At 36.0% G+C, this 27,669-nt stretch overlaps 1 protein-coding gene across 4 annotated transcripts in view; it reads right to left on the bottom strand.

Moving 5' to 3' along the window:
* The window catches only part of CACNA2D1 (calcium voltage-gated channel auxiliary subunit alpha2delta 1), a 482,485-nt gene that overhangs the window by 89,024 nt on the left and 365,792 nt on the right, over nt 1-27,669 (bottom strand). For all 4 annotated transcript variants that reach the window (XM_047752036.1, XM_047752039.1, XM_047752037.1 and 1 more), the window contains exons 11-13: nt 20,999-21,157; nt 14,772-14,876; nt 1,045-1,123 (exon numbers count right to left, since the gene is read on the bottom strand). In XM_047752036.1, the coding sequence (XP_047607992.1) occupies nt 1,045-1,123; nt 14,772-14,876; nt 20,999-21,157 (343 nt within the window). The remainder of the gene's footprint in view (nt 1-1,044; nt 1,124-14,771; nt 14,877-20,998; nt 21,158-27,669) is intronic.

Raw genomic sequence — 27,669 nt, 5'->3', positions numbered from 1 at the left:
GCCAAAGGCTATGAGTGCCTATTCATCCCTGAGGGTCACTACCACTTCCCAGGGCCCTGCAACCAGCAGCAGCCTGCACCACCTCCCTGCATGTCCTCACCACTGTCAAGGGCCCAGCAACCAGGCAATAGCCGCAGGCCCTGCCCACTGCCTCCATCTCCCTGGAAGCATGTGTAGGCCGTTGGCACCAGCATGTACCCTATCAAGGGGATAACAGCCTGCACATACTAAGGAAAGAGACAGCAAGCATCCAAACCAAAAACAGCCTTCATGTTAAAAAAAAAAAAAAAAACTGTAAGCCCTCACAAAATATCCAGGGGTGCTCTTGCATATAAATAGGCCTCCAAGACTACAGTAGTTGTTTTCCTTAAACTCACAGAATAAAAAAAATATAAGCAAAATGAAGAAACTCGAGAACCCTTCTCAGTTAAAAGAACAGGAGAATTCCCCTGAAGGAGCAAACAATGAAATAGGCCTCTTCGATCTAACAAACACAAGCTTCAAAAAGGAGATGGTGAAGATACCGAAGGAATAAAGCATATCCCCCCCACCTTTTGGCTTTTTTAGGGCTGCACCCGAGGCATATGGACATTCCCAGGCCAGGGGTTGAATCAGAGCTACAGCTGTCAGCCTAAGCCACAGCCACACCAATGCAGGATGCAAGCCACATCTGCAACCTACACCACAGCTCATGGCAACGCCAGATCCTTAACCCACTGAGTGAGGCCAGGGACTGAACCTGCATCCTCATGGATCCTAGTCAGGTTTGTTACCACTGAGCCACGATGGGAACTCCAATATATTCCTTTATAAATGTAAAATAATATGACCAGATGTCTGAATTTTTGTGTAATGTAACACTAATGTCATACACTTACACTATTTGTATTTTCTCTATAGAAAACATCTTCAGCATTTTATTCTTGCTTCAAGTCCCATAAAAAGTAGCCACAACTTTAGAGTATTTTAAATGATAACATGTAGAACTAACAGCAATCAAATTCTTCCTATAATAAAATCTGGTCAAATAAACAGATCTATCACCTTTATTTTCACAGGCCATCCACTGAATAGGTCCTCTGTCATAATTATGTTGACCAACTGAAAATGTGAATACACGTACCTGGTGAATTGAAAAACAGGTTATTTGTTAGGCTGCATAAAATTTGTTAGGCTGCATAAAATTTAATTGACCGGCAAAACAAGAGAGCTAAAATAAAAACTAAATAAAAGCATGTTTTTCAGTTAACATGACAAGAAAAATTGAGGCCAGTAAATCACTCAGGAAGGCATCAGAGAGAAACCACATAATCTACTCTAAATACAGACTTCAGTTACTAAATTTAAGTTACTACTTGGGTGCCCTGCACCATATCCCAATTCTGAGGCAGAATCAAGACTAGGGTTTCATTAGGAGAAATGGCATCTTTCAGGTTCAATCCACCTTCACCTGTCTGACCTGGATACAACATATTATTCATAAAACTAGTCATTGCAAAAAAAAAAAAAAGGCCTATTTCATAGATATGCAGTTACTGATATAGAAAGGAGGTCATTATAGTTTTAGTTGCCTAGGGCAACTATACTTGATGATTTCACTACTTTCACACCACGGAACTATTTAGGAAGCACAGGTATGATGATGATGTTAGTCACATTACTTACTTTCTACAAAGATGACTGGCATATATAAATAAATATTTTAAGCTTCTAGGATTTTTTAAAAAGAAGCAAAATATTGACTGTTTCTAATGTATAAGATGCAAATATTTAAAAATTCAATTGAGGGAGTTTTTAATGATAGTACTTTAAATGTTCATTAGAAGCGAATGAATTTAAATAACAGGATGCGAATATAGAAGATAAATTCAATGATGCAACAAATATTTAATAAAATGGCTATTTAACATATACTGATTTTTACCAACTTAGTAATCTGAGTACACTGATAAAGTTCAACATTTTAGCTTTTCTTAAAGCCAAAGATGCAGAAAATCACTTTTCCATGAATTCATGTTCTGGTTTGAACTATGTTAAGAGCTTTTCCCTAATTCATGTCGATTGACTGTTTGAATTGACATTTTCTAATTGCTTCATCTGTTTCATCTTTCGCACATGACCGCAGAGCACAAATCTCAAAAGAGATTTGACATCTGTTCTCTGTTCCTTCACTGGTCTTGGCCACACAGAGATCACATCATAACAATCCCTGCCCCCAAATATACACTGGGGATGTTGCTGTTTCACTTGTAAAATTTTATGTGAGCCACCCTTAAGTAGTCCGGGTTTGCCTTAGCTAGTTCTGTAAGAAGCCATTTGGTGAACACATCAGAGTTTTAATCATCTCAAATGACTGGTTCTAGGTTAACAAAAGCTGGTGACACCTCTCTCTCTCTCCTTCTCCCCCAGTTCCTCAAAATGCAAAACACAGTTTTATTTTCTTAAAATCTTCAATTGAGTCATTTGGGGGCTGTTTATGTATTTCCAAGTAGTATTACAGCTTACATAGTTAAGCTTACTCCTAAATGGAAATATTTTTATAAACAGGTTGGCCTCTCTGATAATTCAATTTAACTGCCATACCTTAAACAATTGTCATATGAATTCAGGGCAGGGAAACAATCCAGATGCTCTAGAAGGCACTTGGGGATCTCCTTCATAATTAACATTTGAAAACATGTCTCAAACTTTCAATTTAAAGTACTGCTTTGTCTAGTTGTTGCTCTTACATAACAGTGTTCCAGTAAAATGTTTTCCATAAATGCTTTTCATTACAAAGATATAGATGAATGCAACTAAATGAATTCTTTTATCTATGTCCCAGGAAGTCAAGCATTTCTAATAACATATAGGCTACACTTAGACACATACTGTGGGTTAGTTTGACTGATGTTATACATCAAACAGTCCAAATAAACACAACTCAGCCAAAAAAGATACTAGGGAAAAAAAAAAAACAAAAAACTTGTTGCTTTATTTATTCTACCACAAAAATTCTGCCTGACCCCCACAGCTTGCCTACAGGGAGACCTCAAAGATTGTCTAAATTAAGGAATTCAGAATCAGAGCTGGGTGTTGTAGTGTACAGTGCCACAATTAATGATGATTTAACAGAATTTTAATACACAGTAGGCTTTTTTTCTCTCTCTTTGTTCATTTATCACCTAAGTCCTTTCTTGGCTATGTGAACACCGGCTGCATTAACTGACTGAATCATTCCCATATTACAAATGTATAGTTTTTACCCCTTTTCTCAATTTACATTTGCCTTACCATAGATATTTTTAAGACATTATTTTTCTGAAATTTTCTTCCCAATGGTTACTAAAATCTTAAGAATTACAAATTCAATCTTTCAGCAGCTACCTCACCATTGCAATATTTACAAAATCAACTATATCTAAGATGCTTATTTTTCTCTTGGTGGATACACACACACACACACACACACACACACACACACAAAACACTTCCATATGTATATATTTAATGATTCTGTAGATTATCTTAGAATTTTCTGAAATGATTTTATATATTTGAGAAAGCTTAATATAAATCACTCAGACTTTTAAATTCCTAATATGACACTGAAAACATGAACATAAACCTTATTTCAATCCCAGGTGCTGTACCATGCTGGATTTGGCTTTGCTTTACACATTTTAGCTATTTATATAATTAGCCTTTTTACTCCACTGATTTCATAAGCAGGTGTGATATTCACCATTTTATGGTGCATGTCCACAATAAATTGGTAAAGTTTACAAGAAGATTATTTTTGCACCCTAAATTCCATTTGAATTTTAGATAGTTTCATTCCTCTTATTCCATACTGTATTACTGCCACCCTGTGGAGGAGTTAAAGAACTAACTCAAATTCCAGATGCCAAATCCACAAAGATGACTGCTATCCCCTCTTTCTTCTGATGTTTTTCACTTCTTTGAGTTTACCATTCTTCTTTAACTATAATTTGGGGGGAAGGGAAAAATAAAGTGATTCCTTGAAATATGCACAATTTAGAATTTAAGGTAATTACATACTCAAAGTTGTATATTTTTAGAGTTCATTTGTTATTAGTATATTTATATGATCTTCATAAAAACATAAAATGACATATAAAATAACTTGAAACTCTTAATGAGCAGTCGTACTAGCTAAATATTTCATCTAAAGTCTCCATTAAACAAATTACTTACTTTAAATCACACATCCACTAAAGCAAAGTCAACTTTTCTAGAGGAAAAAATCCTTCTACTCATGCCCAGGAGTACATTAATAATCACGACACTAGATTCATGTAACAAATAAATACTGGGACCTTTCTGTTCTAAGTGAAATGTTGCTAGAAAATCTGCTAAATGATCCTAAACTTGTTGACTTGAGATAGTCTCATGTTTCAGAATGTTCACTTCTGTGAGTGTCATATGTGAAACATACAGTCACAAATGGCTTTTAAAAATATTTTTCATAAGGGTGAAGTCCAGATCTTTAACAGACATAACATGGGAAGGTAGTATTGAATAAACATTGGACTGGGTTAAAACGATCCCAAGACTGTACTACTGTATCTATTATAGTGCCTTATATATAAATGGAAATAAATATTTATTAAATGAAAAAAAATTGAATAGCTAAATAAGTGGTCTTAACGTTTTCCCATGGTGCTCTAAGACAAAATTTGGTATCATCTGACATATAAATCAGTTCACTATAATAGAGTCAAAACCGGACTGATAGCCATCTTGTATTTTATAATCTGGATTGTTTCATTACATTTATATCAAATTGTAATCTTGGAGTTTAGCAAAATAATGTATATTTAATACAACTATAACATATTTAAAGTGTATTTCATACACTTATACCACTTAAGTACTATATTATTCCTAAATTTAAAAAATCCTAATAATTATTGATTTATACTTAGTTATATAAGAATATTCATAAAAATAGCAATTTTAGAGCATATTTAATAAAATTAAATGTAAAACAATTGAAAATCAGTCTATTATTATTTGCAAATTTATAATTTTGGCCTTCAGTTGTTTCAAAAATTGCTTTCTCTGTGAATAGAACATTATGATTTCAAATTGTAAATTTGATATGTCAAGCCTGGCCTACTTGATCAGAGATAACTTTTAATTAATAGCAAGTCTGGTTACTTAACATGCATTATTGATTTGTTCCTTATAATACACCACTGATTTATAACTTTATCCTTGAGTTCTGGACTTCTGCTAATCTGTTTTTTATTTTGTTTTGTTTGTTGAAGACTAAAATACTTGTCTTCAATTAAGATTTTTCCAAAGCCACAGGGTCAACCTATTTTAAAAAGCCATAGGAATTTCTTGTTTCCCAGCAGAACCCAGTTACTGGAAACTGTCACCTCAACAATTATCAGTTACCCAGAGTTCAAGTTTAATTTACAATAGGCAAATCTCCAAGGAATAATGGAAATGAGACTATGAGGAAAGCCAATAAAACTAAAATAAAAACTTTAGCTATCAAATCATGTTAGAAAAATGATGTCAGAAATGGGTTTTATTAATTTACTGTGTGTACTAAAATTTTTGGCCTTAAGCCTGTAAAAATACTAGATTGGACTGAATATTTTAGGAGAAAATTCTACAGTGGTTTCCATAATTCACAAGTGTCCCAGAATCTAGAGCATTTAAAATAACCCACATCTCTAGTTTTATACCATTATGAAATAAATAAAAGTGTCCTAATTCACATTTTACAAAATTTAATTTATAAAGTGTAATGATCTGAAAGGTTCCTGCAAGACTGCAAACGTGTGGTGGCTTAGATTAATCCACCTTAGCAATTTAAGGCTGTGAGAAGCAAGTTCCTTGGTGGTAAGGTCTTACTATCTGACTAGAAGGAAGAATTCTGGGTGGGCAAGTGGTGACTCACATGGCCTCAAGGCTGCCCTGAAGAGAGATACACAAGCAGGCAGGCAGGCACATTCCACATGAGATTGTGAAATTTGGGCTGTAGATCATTTAAATTACTGGCTTTGCCACTTAGTAGCTGTATGAGTTTCAACAAGTTACTTAACTTCTCAAATTTTGGTTTTCTTATTACCAAAATGGGGATAATGATGATGACGGTAATAAAAATCTTTTTATCATACGATTATTCCAATTTCGAACAAAGTGATACATGAGAAGCCTTTGTATTATATGGAAAAGTGAAAGCACAATAAATATTAGATATGTTTATAAAGATGTTGATGAGGATACTAATGATGATGATAATTATGACAATGTCTTCTAGAGTCAAAATATCAGAATTCAGTCAGTGAGGCAACATTTTCCATTAGTGAGATATTAGAGTTTCATACTTCAAAAAGAACTTAAAATAACTTGAAATAACACGGTCCTAGAGGAATAAATTTGGCTTGCTTTATTACATTTAGCAAGTCTAAAGAAAATGAGCCAATATCGTCTAAATGCCGTTAAATGCCATTGTGTCCATATGAGATATGTCTATATGCAATTTCCCAGGGTCTGACAAAGGCAAGTACTTAACCAGCGACTGTTGAATTTGTTTAAATAACACAAAACAACTTTATGGAAAGGAAAACAAAAGACAGTAGGTTTGGCAGACATGATCTTAAAGAACCAAGCTGATATTTCTCTCACATGTTCTTTTTTTTTTTTTTTTCCTTAGCTGCACCCACAGCATATATAAGTTCTTAGGCCAGGGATGGAATCCAAGCCTTAGCTTTGACCTATGCCCTATCTGTGGCTATGCCAGATTCTTAATCCACTGCACTGGGCTGGGGATCAAACCTGTACCACCAGAGACAATGCCGGATCCTTAACCCACTGCACCACAATGGGAACTTCTCTCTCAAATGTCTTCTTTTTTTTTAATTTAATTTTATTGGGGTATAGTTGACTTACAATGTTGTATTAGTTTCAGGTGTATAGCAAAGTGAATCAGTCACACATATAAATCTATTCATTCTATTTTCCCATACAGGTTATTACAAACTATTGAGTAGATTTTGATTGTGGGTACATAACAAAGACACATGCCTCAGGATTATGTTGGCATTGAAAAATTTTAACAATGATCACAATGAATTACTCTTACATTGTAAGATTATAAGGAAGTAATTTCAGGTTCCCCTTCCCTGCATACATTGTGATAATATGTACTATAGGAAGAAAAAGCCATGGGCATATTTCATTTCCAAGCAATTTATACCTCTGCAAAGACTATCATCATCTGAGAAGTCATTGTTTTAAATTATTTTCTTTTAAAAGAACAAAGCTATTGAGGTTTTTGTTTTTTTTTTCTTCAAAGCTACTGTTCTTCTAACATTTAGGAATGCTTTATAACTATAACTTAGAAGCTTAATTATTGCATATTTATATTTATTTATTTAGGTTGGACATATCAGTAAATATTTAGCAACCAATGGGCATCAAGCCCTTGCTAGCCTCTAAGGAAGCAATGGTAGGTTTACAAACTACCACAACCTCAACTTCACTAAGAGTGTAACAAAGGAGAGTTCAAGGTAACAGTGAATAGATACATAATTAAAATAATAAAGAAGGATAATCTGGGAGAAAGCAAACAAAGAGGAAAGATAATGCTAGAACAGAGAATGATAAAGGAGCTGTGTAGAGAAAGGGACTCCTCTACAAAGACTGAGCAGGGAAGATTTCTGCCCAGTCCCAAAATAAAGGAGTACAAATAATTGCAAAAGGACCTGAAAACACACCTCTTCAAAGAAGATATACAAATAGCTAATAAGCACATGGAATGGAAAGAAGCTCACATCACTAATTTTTACGGAAATGTAAATCAAAACTACAATGAGATTCTAACTCACACCCAGTAGGATGGCTACTATCAAAAAAACCAGACAACAACAAGTGCTGGCAAGGATGTGGAGAAATTGGAACCCTTCTACGTTCTTGGTGGAAATGTCAAATGGTAGAGTTCCTGTGAAAAACAGGATGGAGGGTCCGCAAAAAAACTAAAAATAGAATTGCCATATGGTCCAGGAATTGCATTTCTGGGTATATACCCAAAAGGACTGAAAACAGGGTCTTGAAGAGCTATTTGTACCGTCATATTCACTGCAACATTATTCACAGTAATGAATATATAGAAGCAACCCAGGTATCAATGGATGAATGGATAAGCAAAATATAGTATATGCATATGATAGCGTATTATGCAACCTTTAAGAGGAAGACATTCTGTAATATGCCACAACATGGATGAATCTTGAGGACATGACACTAATTGAAGCAAGCCAATCAGAGAAAGAGAAATACTGTATGGCTCCATTTATATCTGGTGCTTAGAATAATCACAGTCATGAAGACAAAATACCATGGTGGTTGTTGGGAGCTGAAGGGAGGGGGGAATGCAGAGTTATTGTTTAACAGGCACAACGTTTCAGCTGCACAAGATGCAAGGGTGAAGGGGATGGATGGTGGTGATGGTTACACAACAATGTAAATATATTTAATACCGCCAAACTGTACACTTCAAAACTGGTTAAGATGGTAAATGCTATGTGTATTATAACACAATAAAAAAAAATCAAGGAGTGAGAAAGAAAAAAAAAACAAAAACAAAAAAAACAACAACCAAAAAACAAGGCCAGCAGAATTCTTTATCCACCAAGGCAGCTGCTACAGAAAAAGCAGAATAGAGGGCCTTTCCAGGTATAATGATTTAACACAAAGAAAAGGAAATCTCAATTTTAGGTGGTAACAGTCCATCTAGAAATTATTTCAAGCACATTTTCTGTACCCCATGGCTTATTTGTGTAACATATTTTATGCTAACTATAATACTTAGTCTTGCTTTTCATTGGATTTTGTTATGAAATTAAGCTGTAAAATGTTATGGAAGTAATATTCCTCAAACCTGAAGAACATGTACCTAATAATACTCTCCTTGGTTTAGGGAATGGATTATCAACATTAACGTTGTTCTCAGAAAACAAAGGTAAATAAATCTGTTGGAGGGAATGACACATACACGAAGCACATGCATGCCAAAACACATGAATTTTAAATCGATAATCTCTGTACTGGCAGTGCCAATGTTAACTGCAATAACTGTTTTTGGCTATAAAGTAACTCCAGCATAAATACTATATTTGACTTTATGAACACAGGTATAGCTCCTATTCTAAAGCTTAAAATCTTTTGCAAACTGTTAAAAGTGCCCAAATGTCTGTAATTAAAATTTTTAGAAGTGCATTTGTTAAATAGTATTTATTTTACAAATCTGAATGCCCTTCGTTATCGTATGTTTCAACATTCTTTCCAAAGGCTTTATTCTTGCCTGATGGAGAAGCCAGGCTGAGATAGGTGGGAAGGCAATGAACTATTTATTCACCATGAAATATTTTCCCTACCATCTGTTGAAAAAGTAATGAATAATTTTCATTCGTACTATATAAAACACATATGCAAATTCAGCCATTTGTGATTTGTTTTAGATTTTGTAGGTTATAGATTACTTCTATTTTGGATCTGAGAGAAAAATAGAAAAGACTTTGCCAATAATCTTTTTTAAATAATTAAAAAAAACATGCCTTTATTATCAGGCAATTATAACTTCAGCTATGGATTCTTTGAAAATCATTCCACACGTATAATATGCTTTTTTTCCCCCATTTGTTCTTACTCAATTTACTAATTATTTTGAAAATTTTACTTTACACATTTTGAATGCCTTTTCATTTTTGATTAATTCTGAGAATTAAGCTAAGAATCTGAGAACTTTTTTCTAGCAGGCTAGACAATCTTAAGTGTGTACTGCTAACCAAGCCCTCTGCTATTCTATAGAAAACCAAATGTCTTTAATTTTGCTAGGCCTGGGAATTATCTTTCAGCTCTGTGTCTGGTTTTACTTTCCTTTATTCATTTGTTTGTACTCTATGATAGAGTTCATTTTGGTTTTGGCACCATTTTTAAGGAAGTCCTGTCCACATGGGTGAGCCCTAAGGAATGGCATTGCTGCAGGTAAAGATTAGAAAGTGAATGTATTTTAATTTGGAACAGCTGTGGTAGGAGATTAACATGGACACAGTTTTAAGCTGTACCTATCTATAATCAGATAGATTAATTCCCCAGAGTAATATATTTCAAAAGAACCCAAACATTTTGTTCTAATTCTCAAACCTTTTGGCCCCATTAAATTGTGCTGTATATCTGCAGCCTTTTTCATCAGCTCTCTGAATGTACCCAATCACACCTACCTCGGTTGCTCTGAATGATTTCTGATGTCATTTGGATGAAAAATGAGTGTAAATGAAGCATTCAGCAACCACATTAATGCCAAGCAAAAGGCTTGGGAAAAGGGAGGATTCAAAGAGTAGTTTTCAGATTTTTGAAAAGCTCTTGAAACTCGGTGACTTTTTAATTTTGATATTTTCTAAGCTACAGGTGAACTTCTTTTTCAAAGAGCATACTTTCAAATGTTATCGAATAGAGAACTTTAAAGAGTATTTAAAGTTATACTTTACTATCAATTTCAGTTTTACATATTGGCCATTTGAAAGATAATGTGGCTAGTGAAGTTCTAAGTTGATAAACTTATCATGTAATGAATATGAATTTTGCAGGTAACAAATTGGTCTGTCATACACATCCTTAGATGACAAAATAGACAATACCTTGCATATGAGGGTCTGTGTGCTGCAGATCTCTAACTGCAGGGATGGGTGGAAGGTAGGGAAATTTGAATAGGGAGGGAAAGTTGGAAAGGTTTGACAAGTCACCCCAAACCATTTGAAGCCATATTTTAAAAAAAACCTCTCTTATACAGTCACACTCTTTTTAGTAGGTGCATATATTCACTATTTGCACACATCTGACATAAATAATTGACTATGGAAATGTCTTGACAAAATACAAATACTCTCAAAAATATAGGTGAATTAAAAATGGTTGTTTGCCATCATCTATTTTCACTGTTACTGGATATAGAATATGCAAATAACAAGAGACAATTTTTGTTTGTTTAACAAAGTTTACCAACATTAGAAAATTTGAGAAGCCATTAAACTTGGAGGTAGAGTGCACATGTTATATGTGGTAGAGCAATGATCCCAGGAATAATATTCCTACTTGTCGAATTCAGAAATCTGTGATCTGGATCTCTCTCAACCTCTCCTCTTTCAAGGAACTCTATCAATTATCCTTTCTCTGTTTTGTACCTATAAGCGTTCTTCCCTTGACTAGTCTATATAACATGCAATAATGACTTAGCTCTTTTCTCTTTAAAAAACTAAAATGTATGCATGCACACATGTATGTATAATTGACCCAGATATGACTGTCATTTTTTTTCTAATAGTTCTTAGCAAATCTACAGGGATTTTAGAAAAATTTATGTTCAGATTTCTACTTCCTCATCCCTCTGTCACTTCTCAACCACCTGTTTAAATTTACTCTTACCACTTTAGGTGAGAGAGCCCCTTGTTCCTGGGGATACAATGGATACAAGGAATGTCCATTTGAAACAGATAATAAATATGTGAGCATTCTTCTGTGTATGTAAGTACATATATATGTGTAAGAGTATATATCACAGAACTTTGCCACAGCCACTGAAATTAGACTCATGTAAAAAAATGCAGTATCTAATTCCAAGGTTATCTTTCTTAGCTAACCATGATAGTGACTTTAAAAATCACAAAAATTAAGCACTGTTTCCTTTTCAGAGTTGCTTTGGCATTTACAAAAAGCGTATGTTCGTAAGGAGTTCCCGTCGTGGCTCAGTGGTTAATGAATCTGACTAGGAACCATGAGGTCGTGGGTTGGCTCTCTGGCCTTGCTCAGTGGGTTAAGGATCCTGTGTTGCTGTGAGCTGTGATGTAGGTTGCAGACACAGCTCGGATCCCGAGGTGCTGTGGCTATGGTGTAGGCTGGCGGCTACAGCTCCAATTCGACCCTTAGCCTGGGAACCTCCATATGCCCCGGGAGCGGCCCAATAAATGGCAAAAAGACAAAACAAAACAAAAACAAAAACAAAACCCAAGAAGTATCTGTTCTTAAGAGAAGTGTGTGTCCTTAAAGCACAGCAATATTAAAAGGCAGATAGCAGGATTGTTGAGTAGTACTAGGCTCATCAGTTTTACAAAAATGAATGTGATAGGAATCATTTCAGGTTTAGCATGTCACCAAATGCCTTTGTTTAAAAAGTAGAATTCCTATAAAAGGTGAAGGAGATGGAAAGCAGTGTTTTAAGATAATAATATTTAGATTGGACATTTGTAGGACCTATATATAGAAAAATGACTTTACACTAGTAAATTCTTCATTTATTCAATCAACTGAATAATCTGTGAAAATAGAGAGTAGAATATTGTCACTTTCTTTATGGGATACAACTTCTTGCATTTTAAAAAAGAAAAAAAATATCAAGTTAAGATATGCCTCTGAGACGTTATAGTGTTCATTCTCTATGCAAACAGAGATGGGGAGAGGAAAAAAATGACAAGTTTAGATGAAAATTTCTTCTCTTTTTAAACATTTCTTTTATGTAAAGTTGTTAAAACTGTTTATACTTTAAGAAATCAAAATACATCTTAGGCACAGATACTGATATAAATGTACATTCATTGTCATACTTGTTTAAGAAATTCTTCTTTTTGAGGAAAAATATCCAGGTGAATGATATTCCTGCTGGCTAGTTTGGCTGATGTCAATAAAAGAAAACATGATTTATCTAAACTTACATTCATTAAAAGAGAAGTAGTGGGGTTTGCACTTATATACCTCTATCACAAAGTAATATACTTAAAAGGTATGGCTATGAGGTACTTAAAAGTCTCTTCCAGATTATTAGTGTATGACTAATTGGGGGAATTTTGAGATAAATGTATTATATTAATAGAGTTGAATGTGGGTTAAATTTATTTTATTATCTTTGAGTTCTTCACAACATGGTAATATCACATTACTTGAAATATTTAAATAAGCTAAATATTCCTTACCCCAGGTTATTTATTTATTTATTTATTTGTCTTTTTAGGGCCGCACCCTCAGCATGTGGAGGTTCCCAGGCTAGGGGTTCAATCAGAGCTGCAGCCGCCAGCTCATGCCACAGCCACAGCAACGCCAGATCCGAGTTGCATCTGCGATCTACACTACAGCACACAGAAACACTGAATCTTTCACCCACTAAGCAAGGCCAGGGATCAAACCTGCAACCTCCTGGTCCCTAGTTGGATTCATTGAAGCTGTGCCATAATGGGAACTCCCCCAGGTTATTTTTTATAATTATGTTCTATAACAGAAATCATGCTCTAACTTTAGTTAGACATACTCAGGTTATTTATCATCACATAATGAGAACTATCTCTGAATCTGTGCTCTCTGTAGGATGCCTAGAGCTCAAAGTTAAACAAGACAAAGACCCAGTCCTGTAGAATCTTGTATTCCAGAGTGGGAAGACAGGCAAGATCCCGTGAGTAGAATACAATGTGAGGGACTCTTGGCTCCATGCAGTGTGCCTGGGATCAGAACACCAGCACCCAAATAAGACTGAGCAGGAGGGAGTGTCAAGGACATGCTTGGAGCAGTGCTCACTGTGCTGGATTCTGAATAACGAGTAGAAGGTACCAAATAAGTTAAGTCATGTACATTATATTGTAGATGAATGCATCTATATCTTCCATCACTTTTCATTCTAATGACGTTTTTGATGCACATATTCACAAAATCAAGTCATCATCTGAAAATATTCCCAGTCTACTAACGGTTCAGTCCATTTATCAACTTTTTCAAAAGGAATGGCTCGTCAATATAATCAAAGTCACCAAGTGTTTGGAAAAAAACAAACTTAACCTTCACATTAAACTATGTCAAATGACATCTACTTATAGCACATGCAGTATCAAAAGTTGAATATTCAAAAAACTTGTGATTAATTTGAAGTTATATGTAGGTACATGGTTTCAAGTTTTTGATCATTTTTTAAGTACCTAAGCTTATTTCAAAGTGTTCCAAAAATTTTTATCAATGTTCTACCTAATTATTCACAACATTCTGCCTGGCAAAATACATAATTTATATATAGATATTTACCAAAATATATTAATTCACACTTTTCTCACTTTTTAATTCCTCACACATAAAACAATTCATTAGAATTAAAGAAGAGTCACACCTCTCTAAATGGTGAAAATTCCAATTAAAAGCTAAGTGATTTGGCCTTTTACCCTGAAAAGTCCCCTGGTGAAATATGTAATTTCATTTGAAATTTTGGAAACACGAAAAATAAGTTATAATTTTTCACTACTTATTTATGAATACTCAGCATTTTAGGAAATCAAGTTGAGGATCATTGTTCTCATAAAATATGGAGAGCCAGTCAGGAAAATGAAATAAACTGATAGCAGCAGTGCTAGGAAAAATTGTTACATTTGATATTTTCCACACCATCAGTATGTTCAATTACACAGGTGAACTTCCAAAACAGGTCTTTCTATAATAGTTTCCTCTGCAGCTGAACAATCACTGAAACACATATATTCCTATACATAATTCTATGGGTTCAAATTATTTTATTAATAAATTACTCATAAGGTATTTATGAATCTCATAAAAATATATAACATATTTAATTGTGATTAGCTTATAATCCATGATCTGTATGACTTTACAATCAGCATACTAATGTTTTAACCAAATATGTCCTTCTTCACCACCCCCATTACTCTCTTTAAAAACCACTTAAATTACCATTCAATTTAAAATATTAGAAAAATTACACTCACTTTTTTGTCTTTGTTGTATTTGGCAAATATCTCCTGAGCTCTCTCTTCTCCTCCATCGGTGAACAACATGATAATCTTATTGCAGTTGGCTCTAGAAACGTTATACTGTTAAAACAAATATATACATGTCATTCATAATAAAAGGCAGGGATTTAGGGAGTTCCTGTTGTGGCTCAGTGGGTTATGAACCTGACTAGTATCCATAAGCATGCAGATTCGATCCTTAAGGATCTGCCATTGCTGTGGTTGTGGTGTAGTTCCAATTTGACCCCTAGCCTAGGAACTTCCATATGCTGCAGGTGTAGCCCTAAAAAGCAACAACAACAACAACAACAACAAAAGGCAGGGGTATAAAAACAATATGGAAAGAGCATGCTCAGGTTACAAATAGTGACTGGAAGTGTCTGCTCAATAAGTCAATTCTAAGAACAGGTACCTAGATCAACCCAGGTCTGCCTCTCCCTATCCCGGGGTTCTCCCTCATTCTGACTCCTACAAGTCTCCCTTCCTGTGGGTTTTGGATCAAGCATCACTGTATCAATGAGGACTTTTCTAACAACTATATTTTAAATTGCAGCCTCCCCTCCTAGGTTGTATTTTTCTTCCCAGCATTTCACATTTGTTTATATGTAGTATACATTTTATTTGTTTATTATTGGCTTTCCCCAATAGAATGTAAGTGTCAAAAGGGCATAAAGTTTTGTCTTCTTTGTTCAGTATTGTTTCCCTGCCTAGATGAGTGTCTAGCACATGAGTGTCTAGTTTACCCCTCATGGCTGATCAATACATGGGTTTTAAATTAAGTAACACTATGATGTCAGTTTTATACCCTTATAATTTACCCTGGGAAAAGATAATATTAATAAAATGTGCACACCTTTTCACTTATAGTTTCAATCCACTTACAAATATTTGTTCCTCTCTTCCCTTCTTTTTCAATCTACTTTATTCACTTTTCAGAAATCGCAATGTTGATCCCTAATACCCAGTGCTCTTTCATATCTCTGTAAATGTCTAGAACTATTTCCAGATTATTCCCCTTTCTGCCCTCAACCTGCCACACATATTCTAATCCCCAAAGACTTGATTCTAATGGTAAATCCTTTCTGCCACTTTGTTTAAGGTCCCAAAAGAGTTGAAAATAGGAAAACATTGGATTAGCATTAAAGGGCCGCTAAAATGCACAACTAATTTAGAAGGCTAAACTTCTCTGAGGTCTGAAATTATAATTTCAGCCTTTCTATTGTTATGAAATATGTTTGCAAAAGTGTGGAGACTAAAAGATCACACTAATTTATGAATGCTTAGCTCCTTTGGAATGTCACCCCTCTAGTTCAGTGATTGAATATATTCAAAGAAGATATAATGGGAGCCTAATTTGTAATTTTAGCATTCTAATAGCCACATTAAAGTAAGAAGAAATATCTGAAATTCTATTTATTTTATTTAACCCATCATTCAAAATATTTTCAACATTAAATCAATATAAAAATTATTGCTATTAAATATACATTTTTTTCTTTCATAGTGAGTACTAAAATTTTGGTGTGTATTTAAAACACATTTCTGTTTAGACCAGGAACATTTCAAATGCTTAACACTCAGATGTGATTAGGTTTTTCACATTGGGCAGCAAAGTCCTGGTCTTTATGACTAATATATTTTAAAAAATTGGAGTTCCCATCGTGTCTCAGTGGAAATGAACATGACTAGCATCTATGAGGATGTGCGTTTGATCCCTTGCCTTGCTAAGTGGGTTAAAGGATCCAGCATTGCCCTGAGCTGTGGAGTAAGTCACAGACACTGCTCACCTCTGGGACTGCTGTGTTGCTATGGCTGTGACATAGTTCAGTGGCTACAGATCTGATTCAACCCGTATCCTGGGAACTTCCATATGCCGCGGGTGTGGCCCTTAAAAAAAAAAAAAAAAAAAAAGAAGAAGAAGAACAGCAACAAAAAAAACCATTCATTCTCCTGTAGTATTTAAGCTTACTGAAGGTCCCTATTCCTATTTTTCAAAGATAAATCCCATTCCTGTTGTAAATGTTAATGAAGATAACATTTACTTTACTAATGAAAAGATCCTATTTTATATACTCTCACCCCATTGACTAGACCATTACACACTGGCAGTTAAGGCTTTTAACCAAGCCTTGTACAACTCACTGACAAATACAATTTATCACATTTAAGCACTGTTCTTATCTTTGCAGATAATTATCTGAAAATGTGACCTACAAAAAGTTATATATTTTATCATTAAAATACTTTTGTGAAAGTTGTTGAAATCTCTTAAACTAAAATTAATTTCTCTGATGACTTATCTTTTCTATCTGCAATGTGTAAAATGAGAAAAATAATATGTATCTACAGGACTTGTTTCAAAAAAGTGGTAAAGTTTTTAGAACAGGACTCAGTTTCATTTTCTAAAGTAGTAGAAGTGCTATTATTATTAATAAATTAAAATACCACAGTGAGTTAGCACTGAATCTTGCTGATCATTTGAAGGAAACCCACAAAAGGAGGAATAAAGAAATGTTTTGTTGTCAACAACATTTTCCCTCAAGGTAGACGTCTCAGGACTGATTGAGGAGCAGAGTCTATCTTCGCAAGTTTTCACTGGGTTTGCAACTATCTTGAGAATCACACGGTCACAATTATATGGAACTGACTTGTAAGAAACACATAAGCAAAGGAATATTGTCATATTGATTATGTCAATAAAAATATAATGACGGGGCTGATAATTTACTCCCATGTGCTATTTCATAACACACCTGACTATCTCTTGTGTGGCCAGTACATAGCATAGCATCTATCATATATGCACTCAAAGTTTTTTTTGAAAAATATATCTCAATGTATTTGTCAATATTTTACAAAATGCTTACTGAAGATTAACTCCGATCTTAATGTCTAATTCTATTTGACGCTTGCTTTAAGGGTAAACTTTGCAATGACAAAAAACAAGGAATGGGATTGTGTGATAAGAAAAAGACTACAAGGGTTTCAAAGAGATAACTCAATAAGGAAAGCCATGGCATTGGGGAAATTATAATGAAGGACTGCCATACCTAAGGGTCATGTGGCAAGCAAAACACATGAGATTTACTACAGGAATAACTGAGGACATATTACAAAACTATTTACAACTTTGGTAAAGGCAGTAGGAGATGCCAGTGGGAGTTAGTTCATATTTCATCAGAAACTAATAATCAATGTGCAAGTTAACATGGCCCCTCTAGCATGACTGCCTTTGAAATAGCATATTAGGCTGGAGACTTATCATTTTATGGCTGAATAGGAGAGAATGAGTGAGGCCAATTAACAATACTAAGAAGAATGATTAAAATGCCAAGATCTAGAAAACTTGATTATTGACTCCAGAGGAAAAAAAAATATTAAAGAACCCCTTGCATTCCTTTACTCCAGAAAGAATATACCCTAAAGATCAATTATGTTTGAATTTTAAAGTTTTGAGTTTTCATTTTTTTATTAATGAACATACATAATTTAATAATCATATGCATTTTACCAAAGATAATTTCCCCTGGAAATTGACAATGCTGAACTTCTTTGCTTTTCTAACTGCTTACTTGGTTATCTAATGGTATCTGAGAAATTTCACTACCTCAAACTCAAAATAATTGAAAATTCTAGCCTTGCGTTCCCTCTAGGCAGACTCCAATGCAACCATCCACCTAGTTTTCCAGTTCAGGGGACCTGGAGTCACCCACATCCCTCTCCCCTCTTAGCAACACCTCCCACCCACCCAGTCAGTTATCAGGTCACTTTCTTACCATATCTTCACTTTTAGTCCAAAACAGGATTTCTACAATAGCTTCATTTTCTTTATTAATTTTTTTGGAATAAAGTTGATTTACAATGTTGTATTATAGCACCGTCTTAACGTAGATTGATCATCAGACTAGGTCATTCTCCTACCGCACTTTTCATTTGCTCCCAAACACTGTACTCATGACACATCATGACCCTTCCATTCCCATCTCTGTTCCTCTACTGTTTATGGCCCAGCTATGCCGACCCACTTGCAGTTCTTTCATTGTGCCATGATGTCTTGTGCTTCTATGCCTTTATCATGCTGTTTTCTTTTCTTCTCTAAAATGATTTTCCCTCCTTGTCAAGAGACATGTTTCTGCAATATTTTCTTAGCCTCTTTGCTTCTATTTTCTATGCTGAAAATTCCATCTTTTCCTGCTTTACTTTACCCCATATTCCTGCTTGAAAAACAGTGGGCAATGCTGGGAGATAACTTAAGCTTAAAAACAAAGACCAAAACGCATTATTATTAAGTTATTCATGTGGTCAGCTGAATGAGGACATAATGCATTGTTCTAGGCATGCTGGACCTGTGCAGATTGGCAAGCTGTTTGCACAGGATGAGTTGTCCTGTTAAAATAAGACAAAGAGGAACCTCATGGCCCCAGGGGGTTCATGAGCGGTCGATAGTAGAATATGCATCAGCAAGGAGAACCAGGTGCCTAAGACACATGGGGTTGTTGCAGATAGGCATGGAGCAAAATGTTTGTGGAGCACAATGATGATTCTCTAGATGCTCTGCATAGACAGCTAAAGCCAAGCTTCCTCAAATACTAGTGATTGTTAAATGCATAAAGGTCAGAATAAAAGCTTAACCATCTACTGGCTATGTGACTTTTAAAATAATAAAAGAACTTTTAAAATAATAGTAATAAAAAAACTATATCCTGCACCTATAGCTCCCTCCTCACTTGATGTAATCCTAAAGAGCACAATAAAAGCAGTATGGTTTCTTGAGGCTGAGCTCTTGGTCCCTGAGACCTTGAGCCCCCCCCGCCCCCCGACCCTGTTCCCACCTTTGATTAAGATACATGTCTCTGTGTCTTGTTTTGTGTTAACTTTTTTCTTAAGTTCCACAGCACCCATTCTTCAGCCCTCACCTGCTGAGCTGTCTCTGCACTCCCTCACCACCTGCCTAGATTCTACTGTTCTTCAAAATCCCATTTTCAAGGAAATGTAACAATTTCCTGATCTCCTCTGGGTAAATCATGCCGCTTCTCCATGCTACCCGAGCAAACATACTGTGAGTACCCTGTAACAGCACTAACATGTCATATAAGAAACGAGGACTTAACAAGTTATGTTGGACCTCCTTGAGAGCAAATGATCCTGTTCATTTCTATCATTTCAGCAATAGCACTCTGATAGGAAATTGTGAGGCAGTTGATAGCAACAGGCTGAATGAACACGCAAAGGAGTCATCACCTAATCAAAAATCTTGAACACTGGTTTCAAAGATTTACTTAGGGGACAACAATGTCAAATTTGCAGAAAAGACCAAATATAAGGGCTCATTCAGTGGTTCAGCAAGTATGACAGGAATCATGAAGTGATCCTGTACCAGCCACATGCTAGGTACTAATCAGTTATAACACCAAGCCAACAACCTATACTCTCATGTGGTTTGCTACGTGGCTCACTCTGCCACAGATTCTGAGAGGTTAGATCCATACTCTCAACCACTGCAGTAATACTGTTTCATGAGAGATACAAACCTGAATGATAGCTCTTGCTTTCAAACTGTTCAAAATGAAACACATTGTGGCCATTTGAAAATCCAGTGTAAGATACTTCTTAAAATACAGGGCAGGTGTTCAGGTGTGCCAGAACCTAAAAAGCCTAACTGCAGTAATTGATAATTCATTCCAGGGAATTTTCACTGTGAAAGGAATGCCTGCTCTGAGATTTATCCTCCCATCCACCTTGATGTTTATCATTTGGACCTTTCTGTACACTGAGGGACAACCTAAAGACTCATATGAGATATTTAAAGCTAAGATATTTCCAGAAACTATTTGATGACTGAAAGTACAAGTTTCCAAATAAATATAGTACTACTAGAGATAAAAGAAATGATATTCAAAACATGTCAGTTAAGTTTCCAGTGCTTCTTCAAAATTAAATATTTACCTTACAAATGTGTTTTTTAAATGAAGTTCAGGAAAAAAAGGGTGGAAGAAAAGATCTAAAAGAAAAAATATCTACATTTTGTATACCTTTCAATTTTTGGATTTAAAAATAAAAATAGTTCAGATTTCTAACAATTGGACACATTTTCTTTCTAAATGAATAAAAAAGAGCAAGGTTATCTAACCCTAGAGGGCAGTAACTACCAGGAAAATGAACTTCATATATTACAATTCAATAATAATACCACTGATACTTACATTAAGCAGTTGTTCAAAAGCAAAACTAAAGCCCTTCTTGTAATCTGTGATTCCTTTTGCTGTGATATTATTAACTGCATCTTTCAGCACTTTCTTATTTCTTACATTTGCTTGGACAAGGTGTTGAAAACAGCTTACGTCCTGGGCATTGCTGTTAAACTGCAAAAGAGAAAAAGGTCAATATATAAGTGACTACTAAAATCAATCGTATTATTTTCATTGAATGCATATCATGCTTTTCAATCCCACTGCACTGCTTTCTCTTTCAAAAAGAAAAGCAGAATGTTAACAGAAGTGCACAAAAGATCAAATAGTAATTTTCATTTAAGCCCCAACTCCTAGTGTAACCCTAATAAGTCAGTCACTTGCCTTCCTGAAGCTCTCTTGATTTCCCTGATTATAAATTTGAGGTTTGAGTTTCATGACATCCCTTCCAGTGGCCAAATTTTATGAGCCTTGACATTAAAAACAAACCAACAACAACAAAAAATCCCAAACATCAACAAATAATGAATTCCAGAAACGAGATGATGAAGCCTACAGAGAACACAGGGAGAAACTGAGCATTTTACTTGCCTCACATAAGGAAAAGCTAAGTGGAAAACAGTACCCTGATTATAACAATATTGTAAATCAACTATACTTCAATAAAACTTTAAACAATAAAAAAAGAGGAGTTCCCGTCGTGGCGCAGTGGTTAACGAATCCGACTAGGAACCATGAGGTTGCAGGTTCGCTCCCTGCCCTTGCTCAGTGGGTTAACGATCCGGCGTTGCCGTGAGCTGTGGTGTAGGTTGCAGATGCGGCTCGGATCCCGCGTTGCTATGGCTCTGGCGTAGGCCGGTGGCTACAGCTCCGATTCAACCCCTAGCCTGGGAACCTCCACATGCCTCGGGAGCGGCCCAAGAAATAGCAACAACAACAACAAAAAAAGACAAAAGACCAAAAAAAAAAAGAGAGTTCTCTAAATGACAGGAAAAGAGGCTTAGTACATTTGGGTGGTGGTCTTTCCATAGGGGTTAAAATAGGGATATAATTGGGAAAAAATCAAGAAAAACTGGTGGCCTTTTAAAACTATCCCTCTAGAGGTTAAAGATGGAATGCAGTGGGATCACAGAAGCAAGAGAAAGGGCAAGCAGGTCACTGAGAGAGTTATTGCTGTGAGTGATAAGGGCCTGAACAAAGAGGCTGAAGGAGGAGAAAACAAACTCCAACAATAATGCCCAAAACTGGAAATTCAAGAAGGATCACCAAAGTCATTTCACCAGCCATATGCAAAGTATTCACATAATTCATTGGATATTTCCAAAAAGATAAGTACACTAAGGGTCCTGCAAGGATATCAGGTCACTAATATGAGTGGAAACATCCTATCATTTATTATATCTGTTACTGGTACAAGTCCCGTGGGTTTCTGGTGTCAGATTGTCACATGAGGGTAATAAAAATATACTCACTAAAAGGTAAGGGGCTGGCCAAGTAAAATGCTAACGATAGTCTCAGATCAAAAACATAATTAAATGATTTTAATACGTAGACGACATGCCAGAATATAAATTTTGCAGAGGTGACTATATATTCTAGCAAATATATCATTCTTTTTTCTCTGAAGATCCCTGAGGCCTAATTAAAAGGTGCACAGTTCATCAATCCCTTAAGCAAATATTCACTAGCAGCCTGTTATATGCCCAGAGTTGTGGCAGGTGATAGCTCAGTGCCTTCAGACATTAGGTAAATTATGCACATATACACGCATATGTATGTACATACGTAAGTACTTACATGGTGCTTACTATGTGCTGCATTTACGATTTGAGCTACAAATATTAATCATTTCCTCTTTGAAGATACCTTTAAGTAAGTATTATTATTATCCATAAGAAACTTCTTTTTGTTTTTTTGTTTTTTTGGGGGGGGGTCTTTTGTCTTTTTAGGGCTGCACTCATGGCATACAGAGGTTCCCAGGCTAGGGGCTGAATCAGACCTACATCACAGCTCGCCGCAATGCCGGATCCTTAACACACTGAGCGAGACCAGGGACTGAACCTGAATCCTCACGGATGCTAGTCAGATTCATTCACACTGAGCCACGACAGGAATTCCACTGTGTTTGTTTGTTTGCTTCTTTCTTTCTGGAACTCCACTGTCTGTCTGTTCGTTCGTTCGTTCGTTCTTTCTTTCTTTCCTTCCTTCCTCCTTCCTTCCTTCCTTCCTTCCTTCCTTCCTTCCCTCCCTCCCTCCCTCCCTCCCTCCTTCCTGTCTCCATGACACACCTTAAGCATAGTTAAATAACTTGTCCACAGTCACACAACAAATGAGTAATAAAGAGTCAGGATTCAGATGAGCACAATGGCAGGAGTCTGGGATTTTTAACTATTCCTGTATTGCGGCTCAATATATTACAATAAATCCTGATGAGTTCTGTAAAGCAATATAATACTATGCTCTAAGAGACAATATTTGGAGAATGGATTCTAATTTGGATAGTGAGCAGTTGAGGGAAAACTTCCCCCAAAACGTCATTTCTTGTGATTCTAGAGAAATGTTTCACTGAAGACTAAAGAGGAAGAATAGTCTGGACAAATAAATAACATGTAAAAAGGCCCTGATGTGACAAAAAGAAAAAAAGCCTTTTAGGGAAACATAAAGGAGGGGAGTTATGCTCAGTCGCATAAGAGGCCTAATGACTTGAAACGAGCTAGGAAGGGAGGCAGGGGCTGGGTCACGCAGGGCCTCATGGAAGTGCTGAAGAATCAGAATTTATTGTGTCAAACAGTCACAAAAGATCATAAGTCAAATGCAAAATCATTTAATCCAGAACTTTAAGAGCTCATCCTTGCTGCTGTTTGGGAAATAGATTTCAGGTGAGCAAAACTTAAAGGAAGGAAAATAATCAGGCCACTGAATAACCGAGCTGCACAGAGAAGGTAGCTTTGATTTTATGGAGATGGTCAGAAAAGAGGGGTTCGAGGCCTATTCTGGAGCAAGAATCAAGGTTATGGTGCCTTGAATGACTGCCAGGTTTCTGACGTGGGCATCTGAGTAGCTGAAAGTGATTTCAGGAAGAGAAGGTCAGAGTTCACATGAGGCCAAAATTTCAGTATGTGAGATATGCAAATGGAGATGTCAAGAATCACAACGCTGAAAGCAAGAGGCTCAAAAGAAGTTTTGATTAAAGATAAAAAATAGAAAGCTTCAGCACAGAAAATTTGGTTTAAACCATGTGAATAAAAATGAAGCAGAGGAGGAGTCCCTGAGAAAACTGAGTAGGAGTAAGTTCCCATGGAGGCAGGAAGGAAATCAGGAGACGGGACTTTCTTGGATGATGAGAGGAAAAAATAAAAAATAAAAAAATAAAAAATAAAAGTCTCAAGAAGAACACTGCAGAACGGAGACAGAAGAGATGAGGACTGAAAAGTGCCCTCTGAAGGCATCCACATTCTACAGGCCGCGTCTGGAGGTGGGGGTGGAACACGTCAGAATGCACTGAACAACAATGGGACACATCAGCCTGTGAGCCTGTGCAGAAGCAAGGCTTCTGAGCGCTGAGACTGGGAAGCAGAGAAGGAAAAGGGTGGTCCCTATGGTGGTGGACTTGGGTTCAGGAAAGGCTTCTTTAAAGAGAAGGGTCACAAGAGCAAGAAAGGATTGCGACTAAAGAGAGAAGGAAGAAAAAGATGCAGGAAATAGAACAGAGGTGAACAACAAAATTCTTGGAAGGATGGATACACATGGCTTACAGAGGAACTACCCTTTAAAAAACTATCAACTTCATTGTTCTAGGAAAGGAGTAGGGGCTGAACACAGAAGTTGGGTGTACAGAGATTTGGTGTGGGAAGAGGATATAACTGCCTGTGGCTTTGTCTCCAATGGACAATGAGGTAAGGTCATCAGGATAAAGTTAGGCAGGAGGTGGAAAGTTAGGGAGTATCGATAAAACAGGAAGTAAAATGTCCTGCGCAGATAAATAATTGAGTTCTTTCTCATGTTTACTTTGGACACTATTCTGGGTACATCATGTAAGAGAACAAAGCGGCAATATACTTGTTTTCTGTTTTAAATAAATTCAAAAGTTGAAAACTTAGTATCTTCAGATTCACATTCCACTGTCTTTATCACCATTGTTTGATAATCTGACACAATCTTATTCCACACATTGAAAGCAAAGGAATGTGAGAATTTTTGTGTTAAAAAGTAAAAAAAAAAAAAAAAAAATTCAGGAAAAGATAAAAAAAAAAGAGATTGCCAACACATTAACAGTAAAATATCTGACCTTACAAAATCCTTAGAAATGGTTACAGGAAATGTTATGTGATTCAGTTAAATCGTGAATCTTGATAAAATTACAAGTTATGCAGAAAGTGAGCACTGAATAATGTATTGCCCCAGGTCCTTCAGATGGCCTTGACCCGCTTTTCACACAGAAAAGTGAAATATCTCATTAAGACACTTTAAAACAAACTGATTAAATATAAATTAAATTAATTAAATACAGATTCAGTGCGGTATAACAGAAAAAACATACTCCTAACAAAACTCATAAATAATGCAGAGAAAGGATGAACAAAGTATAAATCCCTACAGCAAATCTTATTCTCCTAGGAAATGGATGAGAAATCAGAAAAATTCTAACTTAGGAAAATATATATTTGAGACATCTTAGACTTAGCTGCTTCTAAAATAGGAAAAAAAAAAGGGGGGAGAGAACAGGTTTACTCTCACAAAGTGCAACTGCAGTCTTTAGTGACATGTGCCCAGATTTTAATTTATAAACCACAGATTTAATACATAAACCACATTTACAGTAAAAACCTTAGGGCAAAAGTCTAATAATACAGCATTTTAAAGCTTTGAAATACTATACGGTGATTGAAAACAGACTTAAGGAGTTCTGCTTTTGTCATCTATTAAGAACATATTTCTTTAAAAAAATGTATGCTTAACTAACCCTTCAAAGCTCCATATGCAAACTAACATCGTACTTGTTCCCTTCCTGATCCCCAAAAAATTCAACCAAGTAGATCATTTGTTAGAGGTGCTGAGAAAAGTCTCCGCCAGCACGATGAGACAGGTGTATGGGGTAATGTAAGCACCTGGGGTAGAAATCAAGAGCGATATGTGTCCCTGCCTGAGCACCAGGACATTCTCCTCTTCCAAATACCCAGCTCCTTCTGCCTACAGCACTTTTCTTCTTCACTAAAGTTGTCCCACTTACCTCAACATTCTTTCCTTATAAAAGGCTTTCCTGATCTTCCCTGACTAGGTCAAATCACCCCAGGAGACATTCTCATAGGCCTAGATACATCTTTTCTATGAATATATCATAGTCATTATTTTTACATTTCTTTGTATTTATTTTTTCATGGCCACACTCACAGGATATGGGAACTCCCAGGCCACGGATCAAATGCACACATCTGCAGCGACTCAAGCTGCTGCAGTAGGATTCTTAACCCAATGTACCACGGCAGGTACTCCTTCTGTACATTTTTTTTTTTTCCCGTCTTTTCCAGACCACACCCGCGGCATATGGAAGTTCCTAGGCTAGGGGGTCTAATTGGAGCTGTTACTGCCGGCCACAGCCGCAGCCACAGCAACTCAGGATCCGAGCCACGTTTGCTACCTAGGCCACAGCTCATGGAAATGCCGGATCCTTAACCCACTGAGCAAGGACAAGGATCAAACCCACAACCTCATGGTTCCTACTTGGATTCGTTAACCACTGAGCCATGAAGGGAACTCCCTTTTGTACATTTTTGATAGCCTCTTCGATTGAATTAGAAGCCATGGTCAAAGAAAATGGCCATCCCACCACCATAACCTTGGTACCCGACATATAAAAAGTATGCATATGGGGAGTTCTTGTTGTGGCTCATTGGGTTAAGAGCCAGGCTAGTATCCATAAGGATGTGGGTTCGATCCCTGGCCTCTGCCTCATTCTGTGGGTTAAGGATCTGGTGCTGCCACAAGCTGAGGTGAAGGTCACAGATGCAGTTCGGATCTGGTGTTGGTGTGGCTGTGGTATAGGCAGCTCTGATTTAACCCCTAACCTGGGAACTTCCAGATGTGGCTATAAAAAAAAAGAAAAAAAAAAAGGTGTAAATATACAGGTATAAAGGTATAAATATTTTTTAAAAATACAATAAAATCAGTATTTATTGAGTGAATGATGTTTGGAATTTAAGAAAGTTAGATGACAATGCAGAAATACTGATCAATAATCAAGCTATAGACTTCTAAGTGTTGGAATTATATTTTAGTTCTGCAACATCCTGTTAAACTTGTACATTTATAAATATAAATATCTGTCCAAATAGACATTATTAAAACATCCAAATGAACATGTATGTAGAATACCTAGCATGGAGCCTGTCACAGAGTATATGATAAATCATCTTCAAAGCTACCATTTAATTTATTTTAATTTATTTATTTTTCAGTTAGTATGCAATGGCTTGATGTGGGATCTCAGTTCCCAGACTAGGAAAAAAACCTCAGCCATAGTGGTGAAAGTGCCAAGTCCTAATGACTAAACCACCAGGAACTCTCAATTCTATTAAAGATATTTTGGGGGGGAGGTGAGGGGGAAAGTAGTAGTCTCTACAGTGAAGTATGAATGATTTCCTAGGAGTTCCTGTTGTGGTTTACTGGTAACTAACTCAACTAGTATC

This window comes from Phacochoerus africanus, chromosome 11, assembly GCF_016906955.1.
Source record: "Phacochoerus africanus isolate WHEZ1 chromosome 11, ROS_Pafr_v1, whole genome shotgun sequence".
Lineage (NCBI taxonomy): Eukaryota > Metazoa > Chordata > Mammalia > Artiodactyla > Suidae > Phacochoerus > Phacochoerus africanus.
The sequence above is the reverse complement of the archived record's forward strand: the minus strand, read 5'-3'. Positions and strand labels throughout refer to the sequence as shown.